Source organism: Ruditapes philippinarum, unplaced genomic scaffold, assembly GCF_026571515.1.
Source record: "Ruditapes philippinarum isolate M1 unplaced genomic scaffold, ASM2657151v2 ctg6265_1_1_1_1, whole genome shotgun sequence".
Taxonomy (NCBI): domain Eukaryota; kingdom Metazoa; phylum Mollusca; class Bivalvia; order Venerida; family Veneridae; genus Ruditapes; species Ruditapes philippinarum.
The window spans coordinates 104,425-116,600 of record NW_026865251.1 but is presented as its reverse complement, the minus strand read 5'-3'; the positions used below and the strand labels follow the sequence as shown (position 1 = coordinate 116,600).

Sequence of the window (12,176 nt, the reverse complement as noted above, 5' to 3'; positions counted from 1 at the left end):
TAACAGCATGGGACTTATTCTATTATATGAATACTGTACTATATATCGAGCGGCAATAATACTACAGATGATGATGGAACTTAGGTTTAGTTGTTATAGGCCTTGAAAATATGCCCTAAAAATTTAAAGGAGCTCCAACGAGGTCAAAAGCCTAAAAACATAAAATAATAATTTCTTGCATAGATCCATTCTTGGCACATAAAACAGAAAATATGCAAAAGATAATAAAGAAATAAAAATTCCCAGAATGAAATTGGAAATCGTATTTTTGTGCAATTCTTAACATGATTTCACTTTCTGGACAAATTTCACTTTTAAAATAAATATTCCGGAAAGGATTGAGCAAATGATTGATTTTGCACAAAGGCTATTGGTCCAGAGTTATCATCAAATGGTACATTAAAAAATATTTCCAGCCCTATCTTGTCAAAAAACCTCGGTGGAGTCCCTTTAACAGTTGAGAACAAACTTTAAAGATTACGAACCCTATTGTTTAGGTAAATTACAAATAATACTTTGGTAATATCATCATAAAAGAGAAACCACTTTTAAAAGTTTCCTTAATACCTAATTTTAGCTACACTTTGGTAGCATGAGAGGGTGTTTGCCATTATGACATCATTATTTGAGAAAATACAAATATAGCAGAGGGTCCATATTCTTTAAAAGAAAGACATTGATATTGTAATTTGTTCAAAATACCATGGCAGTGATCTATATGTTACTATGTTTTATAGGCCTTCACAATGTGCTTCAACCCCTGTCCCCCAAATTGGCCTTCAAAATACACCTCAACCCTACTTCCCACACCTAAGTTGATGATTTGAATGCCACTACACAGTCTTTAATATAGGTAGCCTATTCAGCCTCTATATATTAATAGCAGTTTAAATATAGCATCTTTTAGTCCTACATTTTATTAAAAAAACCCAAATAGTTCAAAAGTCAAAGTCAATTGTACATATTAAGTATATAACGCTTCAAGTTTGGGCCCCATTTACCAGATACTATTAGAATTTGATCAAATGGCAAATATGAGTTATCTTCCCTCGCCTCTTTGTTAACAAAAGTTTAATATTAGTTGTTCACAATTCTATAAGTCTTGCTTAGTTTCATTAACAAAAGTTATGCAGTATAAGTAGTATAAAGCACAGAATCACTGATATCCCTAAACTTGGAAATGGACAGTTCCAAAAGAATGGAAGCTGGACAAGTCCATTGTAAAATTCAGCAGAATAAGGGTTAAAAATACTGCCGATTTAAATTTTCAGTTCCTAGACACAACTCTCTTGCTTTCTTGGTTAGATTAATTTATCACTATTTATATATAATCATCACCATCCATATATAATTATCACCAAGATTTGTCTATGAAAATGTCATGTGGTGACGTAAATCGGAGAATCGCTGTGTTTACGAACATGTTCGGGTATTACAGCAGTGATCTCCCCTTCTTTCACAGCATGAACAGCGTCACCGCACACGTTTATCAGACACTGACTCTGAAATGCAAATGACAAAAAAAATATCAAACGTAATTCATCAAACTGGTATTCAGCTGTAATAATTAAAATAAAATTTTGTTATTTTGGTTTCAAGGGCATAAAACTACAACTTTTAAAACACAATAAGTAACAATCAAATGAAATTTTTGTAAAAGACTTAACTATTAATTAGGTTTAATGCAAATAATAGAACAAGATCCCCATGCAATGTTTTTTTCTATATATGCTCCCTCTTATCTACACTACATATTCAACCATACCGTTATGATGTTGTCAGCATGGTCGTTACTGATTACAAATTTACATAATACAATTCATTTTTAATTTTTTATTCCGATTAATTATACCCCCGCACAACAAAGTTGTAAGGGGGGTATACTGGAATCAGCTTGTCCGTCCGTCCGCACTACCGAAAACGGATAGGGGGCCATCTAACTGTAAACAGAACAAAAGAGAACAATAGAGTTCATTCCGTAACAATAGAGTAAGGGGCCATTGGCCCTCTATTAAACAATAGAAAATAACAAAAGAAATGGCCCCTTATTCCATTTCGGCCGGACGGCTGTCCGTCGGTTTTTTCTTGTCCGCCCAATAACTTAAGATTCCTTTGACCCTAAGTCTTCATATTTGGCATGGAGGTTAGTCATGATTAGTAGATGACCCCTATTGATTTTGAGGTCACCAGGTCAAAGGTCAAGGTCACAGGGGCCTTGACTTCAAAAAGCTTGTCCGCCCAATAACTTAAGATTCCTTTGACCTACAGTCCTCATATTTGGCATGGAGGTTAGTCATGATTAGAAGATGACCCCTATTGATTTTGAGGTCACCAGGTCAAAGGACAAGGTCACAGGGGCCTTGACTTCAAAAAGCTTGTCCGCCCAATAACTTAAGATTCCTTTGACCTACAGTCGTCATATTTGGCATGGAGGTTAGTCATGATTAGTAGATGACCCCTATTGATTTTGAGGTCACCAGGTCAAAGGTCAAGGTCACAGGGGCCTTGACTTCAAAAAGCTTGTCCGCCCAATAACTTAAGATTCCTTTGACCCACAGTCGTCATATTTGGCATGGAGGTTAGTCATGATCAGTAGATGACCCCTATTGACTTTGAGGTCACCAGGTCAAAGGTTAAGGTCACAGGGACTTTGACTTCAAAAAGTTTGTCTGCCCAATAGCTTTAGATTCCTTTGACCCACAGTCTTCATATTTGGCATGGATGTTGATCATGATTAGTAGATGACCCCTTTTGATTTTGAGGTCACTGGGTCAAAGGTCAAGGTCATAGGGACTTTGACTTCAAAAAGTTTGTCCACCCATTAACTTAAGATTCCTTTGACCCACAGTCTTCATATTTGGCATGGATGTTGATCATGACTATAAGGTGACCCCTATTGATTTTGAGGTCACTGGGTCAAAGGTCAAGGTCACAGGGACCTTGACAAAAAAAAGCTTTTCTTCTCAATTGTTAAAGAATGTCCTGTCCGCAATGTATTGATTTTGACATTTTCACATTTGAAGCATGTAGAATACATAACTTAGCAATGCACTGGCTTAGTAACCTCAGATTTGGCAGGGAGGTTGTCCTTGAGCTCTAAATGGCCACTGTTGATTCTGACAAAGTGGTATGCGGGGGTATTCACGCCATGATAGTGGCAGTTCTAGTTATACTTTGTTCCAAAGATTTAAGCAATATGATAAATCAGAATATTAACAATTACATAACAAATAATAAGACTTACCTGGTTTTTATGTTCATTGGTCAGCAGAACACATTGTGTTAAATTATACGCCACCAGGGCGTTACCTCCGAGCGAGGACACATGAGCTCGTACAATCGCTAGAACTTCCATGATAAACTTCTGCATAAAACCACATACACCCCCAACCTGGGAATTAAACAGAAAATCTCAGATATGTCTGTAACAAATCACAAACACTATAAAATTAAAGGTAGGGAGATATTGGCTAAAATATTCAGGACTCATTCCTTATGATAGTCTTATTGCAATGCTTTCCTGCCAAAAAATTTCTAACACTGCCTAAAATTGTAATAAATTGGTTATTTCCCAAATGTTATTTTTCACAATTTTTGGTATTTAATAATTCTAAACCGTTTATAACCAGAATTCAGTACAGAGCAATAAAGGATGAGTGATTGTAAATAATTTAATGCCCAGCCCTTTAAAAAAATAACATTCCAGAAATAACCAATTGTTACGATATTGGCTGATGTTAGATTTGTTTTGTTTGGAAAACATTACAGTAAGACTTCATCAATAATGAAAATAAAATACAAAATATTTAATGCTAATACTTTTGAATTTGAAGTATATTTCATGAACTTGCCCCTCACTGCATTTAGAACTGCCCAATACTGATTAAATTAAACTTGTCAAACTACTTGAATAACAGCATTTAGCAAGCACATATGGGCTCTAACTTAAACTTTTACCATAATATAACTCAAACTGGCTCACAGTAAATTTTACTGGAAGATAGAAACTCCCAAAAACTCCTTTATATTGACGAAATCCTTATTAAAGAGGTGAAATTTTACTATACATATAATATTATGTTGACACCACATTTTTCAGTGACATTACAGCATTCTAGTTTTGCTAATTGGAGAAAAACAACCTAATTGACACTTCATGCTTCATGCAATTTTACAGGGACATCATTGTAGAACCACTGACTTTCATTGACTTAGCTTTACAGCTTCACAAAATGAATTTTTATTAACTTAGAACAATAGCTTTTAATCTAAATATTTTTAAAGAATTAATATCAAGTATATACATAATAATCAAACAGTGTTCATTGACTATAGTTTAATATTCCATATCTACTGTGGCGGCATGGCCATGTGGTTAACGCTTCGGACTTGTAATTTAAAGATTGCTGACCACGTGGGTTCAAACCCTTTAAGGGGAAAGCAGTTGTTTTCTTGAGCAAAGTACTTTACAATCATTACTTAGTACTAGATGGTTCCAGGAACGTATTCAATGCTGTTTCAATAAGCTTACAGCTTCCACACAATCAAACTAAAACAAAATTTGTATATGTTAAACTACTGTTGACACTTCTTTAATTTGCCATGTGTACCCACCTCTCTCACAGATGTAGTTTCCCGTATGAAGAAGAAATTATAACTGCCGATATATTTTTCTATCTTAGCTCCGGGAACATACGCTAATGGTGTAATCTGTATGCCCTGTAACGTTCTACCAAAAACCTGAAAGAAATAAAACCATACATTTATGTGTATCTATTTAATTTATGTGTATCTATTTAATTTATGCATATCTATTTAATTTATGCGTATCTATTTAATTTATGCATATCTATAAAATCTCATTTGTGTAGCAAATTCTTACAACATACTAGTACATGTATATTAATCACTATTAAGTCCACTACTTGGACTACACAGTAATTGATTAACGCAATATCTCATAACATAGTAGAAATAAAACTTCAAGATCATTTAAATAACATTGACAAATGGTGCAAAATAAATAATATGGCCTTAAATCCAGATAAATCAAAATGTATGGTAATAGGAACAAGACAAAAAGTAAATATTATGAGAAAATTGTATCTTAAGATAAATGAAATAGCTCTTGAAAATGTAACTGATCACAAAGTCTTGGGTATCTGCATAGATAACAACTTAAAATGGCACTTGCAAATTGACAATGTTTGTAAAAAACTTAACGGAAAAATTGCCTTATTGAAAAAGATATCGTATTTTTTGCACTTTGATATGAAATTATTGTTTTACAATGCATATATATTGCCCATTATGGACTATTGTTGTATTATATGGGGTAAAGGAAACACAAACTACATAAATAATGTTTGTAAATTACAAAAACGAATTGCTAAAATCATTTTACAGCAACCACAAAGATCTCCGTCAATAAATCTATTCGAAACTCTTAACTGGTTACCGTTCCTTGACAGATGTAAATACCACACGGCGGTGCTTGTTTTTAAAACTTTAAATAACATGGCACCGACTTATATGACAGAACTGATGACTTTATCCGACAACAAAATATATAACTTAAGATCTAGGTCACGAAAAGATATTGTATTATGGACAAGACCTAAAACAAACTATATTAAAGACACATTTTCTTATTATGGCATGAACATTTGGAACAACATACCTTTAAATATTCGTAATGTTAATAACCTTAAATGTTTTAAAGAAAAATACAAAGCATATCTTGATGTTCATATGAATGAATGAGTGAGTGAATGAATAAATGAATGAATTAATTAATAAATGAACGAACGAATGAACGAACGAATGATGCAATATATGTATATGTTAAAACAAATTGTTGAGTGTCTGTCGAAAGTATATGAGTTGTAATATTCTAAATATTACATATTATATATTCAATTTTCTACCTATGCATGTCCTGTTGTTGTTGTTGTTGTTTTCTATTTCAGAAGGCCACATTGGAAATAAGATATATATGATTGTTATTGTATGTTCTTAATGTGTAACCTTCTTTAAATAAAGATATTATTATTATTATTATTATTATTATTAACATAACGCCTACACATTTATAACAAATATTTCAATGATGTTCATTGTTCTAGCTATATAATTTGATATATTTGTCAATATTTGGCTTTCAATAGAACGGTACAAATTTTTTCCACCAATGGTAGTACATGTGTTTTTATATTCTGGAAATATGAACTAGAACGGGCTTGTACCAATAATCTTTTAGGTTGAGGGACATAACATCTCAACCATTTGGCCATGTCATCCTTTTGGTCATATAATTTGTCACCTTAGTGCAGTAAAGGGTTACCTCCTTTTATATCAATGCAAGTTACCCTACTACTGCACTAACATGACAATATCCATTAGCAGACTCTTCATTGAATACAACTCTCTCCTGCCCCCAATCTATTTAATTTTTTTTTGTTGTTGGGTTTTACATCGCACCAACACAGTACAGGTCATATGTCGAATTTCTAGCTTTAATCATGAAGGAAGACCTCAGGCACCTGAGTAGAACCACCAATGTTCCGTTAGCTAGCTAGATAGCTTCCTCACATGCAAGAATCCAAAGTCCCTGTCGGGATACGAACCCACAGCAGCTTCGAAACTGTAAATAAGGCACAATGAGTTCAAAACATGCCAACTTAATTTGTGGAATCATCCACCATACCCTAACCAACACACACTTCAATTTTATGATCCAACCTTAAAAGATGTTTTATGTTACTAAAATAGATGTATGTTTAACTTAATGAAAGATGTTAAAGTATATCTAACAAACTTACTTGAGATTGTTTCTTCTTTAATACTTCAGCTTTAATCTTTGGAACTGTAATTTAAAATGAAAATAAACTCAAAAAGCTGCGTGCCTCCAGATGAGTAAAAATATTTCAAGAAAATTAAACTTAGGAAAATTGTACTGTTATTTTAAGAAAAGTAAAAATATTTCAGATAAATGTTATAATTTTCATGTAATGTGTGATATTGACAGGTTCTGCAGTATTTTTCATCATATTTATTCACAAAATATGGCTTTTTTTGCATATTTTGCCCTCTTTTTGGTAATCTACATGTACATGGCTTGTAAGAGCAATATGCAATGTGTAAATTATTTTCTTTGCACAATTTGCTACATTTTACTTTTTAATACATTTTCACAATTTTTGTTCTTGCTTTTATTAACTTATATCAAAATGAATTTCCTAAATGTGCTTGTTCAGCTTCCATTTTGTTTAAAAAAGGATCATAGTACATGATTATTTCAATCTTAAAAACCACAGTGTAAAACAAGATCTTATATATTCCAATGTTATCTTAAGTGCCATGCAGTGCCTTTGTTTAATAAATCAATTATTTAGTCATTTAAAATAGTGCAGCTTGGGTTTGGACCTGCAACCTACAGAATCCAAATTGTCAACTCTATAACAAGGCAATCATGGAATTTAAAATATCTAAATCAACACTATTAAAGTTCACAATATTTAAAATAACAATATTTAAGTTCACTACTGGTCGGAGAGATAACTCTGACGCATAGATAGCCCCGACACTTGATAAATATAATTCTTATAGCTTTGTTTTTCAACAAACAAGCATATGGTCACCTAATAGTATAGGAACAGGACAGAATGTGATGATTTGTTATAATTTGGTAAACTTTTTAATGTTTTTCAAATTACCTAAACATTTTGTAGGCAAAAACTGCTTCAAAACGATTTTTTACTAAATTACAATAAGGTAGGTAGAAATGTATTGACCACAGGCCACTGACTTGGGAAAGATTTTGAAAAATTGTTTAAATACAGTAGAACTTCTATGAGTCGAACTTCGATTAGTCAATTCTCTCGATGTGTCGAAGTAAAATGAAAGTCCCGATTTTTTCTCTTATATATTCCATATGAAAACCTATTTATGAGTCGAAATTTTTATGTGTCGAATTTTTCGATGTGTCGAAGTTTTTTCGTGGTCCGTATAGAATAAATCTAGTACAATTTACCACAAATAAGTCGAAGTTCTTCGATTATTTTGGCACCTTCGATCTCGAGACATTTTTCACACCTGTTCTGGCCGTGAAGACGATTTCCGATCAACTTAAGTGACACGTGTTAATTACACAGCCGAGTGTTCAAACAGCCTTTGTATACGTTTAAATGAGTGAAAAAATGCTTTAATCGGTACTAATTTAATTGACGTAGCAGTATTTGAAAGTACATGTAAACAGTAAGAACTATCATTACTACTTCCGTGACCCGGTGTCGCGTGATAATCACATGCGAAATATTTACTATAAGCTGGTTAAGTTATTGTCCTTTCGTATTGTTACGCCTTTTGTAACTTCATTGTATACGTCAACAGGTAGTTCAAATAATTAGCCGTGAAAAGTTACTTAACATGTCATATTTATCATTGCATAATGTAAAATATCAGATTAATAATTGAAAGAAAAATATGAAATTGGTTACGTTATAAATCTTATAATAAGGGCTAGTCACTGGTTGAAATTTTGTCATGAAATTCAGAACGATTCATGAGTCGAAGTCCCGATGTGTCGAAGTTTTTACGCAAGTCCCTCTAACTTCGACTTACCGAAGTTCTACTGTATTTACAAAAAATAGATAAAATTCTGGAAACAAAGTGACCCCTTGGAAGCATTAATCACAACAAAATAACATAAGAATTGCACACTCGGTTTGATTGAGTCTGTACATGAGAGATAATGAATCAGTGCAACATCCCTCACGCCCCCTAGCACCGGCTTGAGCGGTACTCAATTCTCAACACTTTATAGTGTTGGCATCAATGATCCCGAAGGACCAGAAAATATAACAACACTGAAGTGAAGTACGGGGCAACTTTTTACGACTGCCACATGGCACTTGACACCTGCTGTTGTGAAGTACAAAATTCTGGAAACAAAGTGATCCCTCGGAAGCATTAATCACAACAAAATAACATAAGAATTGCAGACTCGGTTTGATTGAGTCTGTACATGAGAGATAATGAATCAGTGCAACATCCCTCACGCCCCCTAGCACCGGCTTGAGCGGTACTCAATTCTCAACACTTTATAGTGTTGGCATCAATGATCCCGAAGGACCAGAAAATATAACAACACTGAAGTGAAGTACGGGGCAACTTTTTACGGCTGCCACACGGCACTTGACACCTGCTGTTGTGAAGTACAAAATTCTGGAAACAAAGTGAAACCATATAAGATGTAAAAATAAATTATTGATGCTGATTTTCCAGTCATTTTTTACATAAAAATTTAAGTGTCGACTTTATCTACTGTTGTGGGGTAAAAAGACCATGTTTTGTATACCTCATTCAAGACCTTAAAGAAGTAACAGATTCCATTTTCATACATATTTTTGTAGTGTAATGTAAAGTCTTTGAACTGAACTTTGTTTAGGTGGTTCAATATTTAAAATATACCGGAAGATAATTAAAATATTGCAAAAAATATGTGATTTAGTGTCAGAGTTATCTCTCCAACCAGTATATTTAAATGCATGATATTTGAATTTAAAATATTGAAGTTCACAATATCTAAATTCACACAATATTGAAGCTCACATTATCATAATTCACAATTTTTAAGTGCACTATATTCAAGTTCACAATATTTAAGTTCACATCATTTTAATTCACAAAATTTAAATTCACATTATTTAAGTTTACATCATTTTAAGTCACAATATTTAAGTTCACAATATTAAAGTCCAAAATATTTAAGTTCACAATATTTAAGTTCACAATATTTAAATTCACAATACTTAAATTCACAAAATCTAAATTCACTATACATGTATTTAGAGTAACGCTTTTATTTCATTTCTTTTCTTTGGTAGTAATTAAGACATGAAACCTTGTATTACATAGAAATCTATAAATAGAATGAATCAAACCTTTATGTAATGCAGATGAGGCTGACCCCTCTGTGACCTCTTCCATTTGGAACATCATATCATCAACATTCTCCCCACTGGCTCCAACAACCGACACATTTGCTGGAAGATTTATGTCATTAATTGTAGACCTTTCTATACAAATGATTAACCTATACATGTAAATGAATATCGTAACATTAAATATACTTGCTCTTTACTGCGGTGGCTTTGCAGCTAGCCTAGAGAATGTTGGTGACCTCAGCGCCCGTTTGTGTCTGAAATAATGCATGGAGGGGCAACTGAGTTTTTTCTCCACCATTGACCAATAAAAACCTGGAAAGTCTCCTTAAGACCAATATATTGTCAGTGTGATTTAAAGCACAACCATTTAATATGTATTTTGCTTACCTAGTGAAAGTTCCATTGCAAACTTTTGAAAACTACACAAATACTTTTAATACAAATATAAAACAGACTGTGTAAGAATGTAAATGTTGCAAGAATGAAATTCTGGGTATCTGACTTGTGTGCATATTTGTACCATTGTAAGCATGGCACTGAAAAATAGTAAATATTTGGCATTCCCTTGAGATTTAAAAATCTTTAATCAGCCTATCAGAACTCAAGGAAAATAATTTAATGCCTCAAAATATTAACCCTTTGAGCAGTACATGAAAGTGTTACCAAATTATTACCATCGCAACTATATCAAGGTCACACCAAGTGAAGGGTTGAAATAATAAATGGCCGTTTGTATCATACAAAACCATTCAAAATGAAAATCCAAATTTTAACATGACTTATGTACATAACAAAAATAAGAATCGAATGTCTTACCAGATTTTAACAGTTGTTTATTTGAAGCAGAAGAACTAACAGGAGTATCAGTGACGGCTTTGCTCTGTGGTTGGCTGTCGTCAATGGCAACACATGTTCCCGTGACAACGACCTCAATCTCATCTTCTTCAGGAGCGTCAACGCTGAATACCAGATTACACAGACAACATGGTATCATTCTCCGTAATTTGAAGAATAATCTCTGTAAAAACATATATAGAATTAAACACCAACTAGAAGTGTGTCCATAAGACATTGGGATGCTCTCCAATACCACTGTTTCTTTAGTCTACAGACTGACAGCTCAACAGTGGTACCAATAGAAACGGGCAAATATAATCCCCTGTCCGTAAGTAAATGAAGCATAAAAATGTTTTCTTTTGTCTACTGACGGACAGTTCAACAGTGGGACTGATACACATGAGCAAGTGGCCCGATACACATGAGCAAGTGGCCCGATACACATGAGCAAGTGGACCGATACACATGAGCAAGTGGCCCGATACACATGAGCAAGTGGCCCGATACACATGAGCAAGTGGCCCGATACACATGAGCAAGTGGCCCGATACACATGAGCAAGTGGCCCGATACACATGAGCAAGTGGCCCGATACACATGAGCAAGTATATAATACTCCACCCTTAAAGGCAAGTTATGTCTCGGAAATAAATAAATTTCTACTTAAATTTCTACTTCTTAAGAAAGGGCAAACATGAATGTTATACTGCTTAGATAATGGTTAAAAGAATTTTAGATGCTTGTTACCTTAAGGAAATAGCCATAGGTGTGAAAAAAATTGTCAGAAAAGTAGCAAAATGAAGAAATGGGTCAAAGACAGAAAAGGCCAGGTTGCATTTGTATACCAAATATCATAATGCTGTGATGTTAAGAAAAAAATTTACCACTGACCATCAATGTTGAAAATTTAACTAAGTCATTAAACAAAAAGTGGATGAGCAACAGACCTGAAATCGAATCCCATGGTATGGGACCACAGGTCAATAATGTATGCCAATTATCAAGAGGCTGCTAAAGTAGTTGCTGAGAAACTGTTATGAAAATTTCCTACCATTTACCATTAATGTCAAAAATTTAGCTAAGACGATAAAAAGAAAGTGGATGAGCGATAGAACTGAAATCGAATCCCACAGTATGGGACCACATGTCAATGCTAAATGCCATACATCAAGAGGCTGTGATAAGTACTTGCTGAGAAAACTGTTATGAAAGTTTCCTACCATTGACCATTAATGTCGAAAATTTAACTAAGAAGACTAACAGGAAGTGGATGAGCGACAGACTTGAAATCAAATCCCACAGTATGGGACCACGTGTCAATGCTGTATGCCAAATATCAAGAGGCTGTGATAAGTAGTTGCTGAGAAAACTGTTACGAAAAGTTTTTCTTCA

The 12,176-nt window shown here is 33.7% G+C and overlaps 1 protein-coding gene across 1 annotated transcript in view; it reads right to left on the bottom strand.

Annotated features, from left to right (window-relative positions):
- Positions 1-472: 472 nt before the first annotated feature.
- The window catches only part of LOC132728363 (C2 domain-containing protein 5-like), a 79,028-nt gene continuing 67,324 nt past the window's right edge, over positions 473-12,176 (bottom strand). The window contains 6 exon segments of the mRNA XM_060714017.1: positions 473-1,502; positions 3,245-3,391; positions 4,615-4,740; positions 6,822-6,865; positions 9,945-10,046; positions 10,764-10,965. Coding sequence (XP_060570000.1) covers positions 1,380-1,502; positions 3,245-3,391; positions 4,615-4,740; positions 6,822-6,865; positions 9,945-10,046; positions 10,764-10,965 — 744 coding nt within the window. The 3' untranslated portion in view covers positions 473-1,379.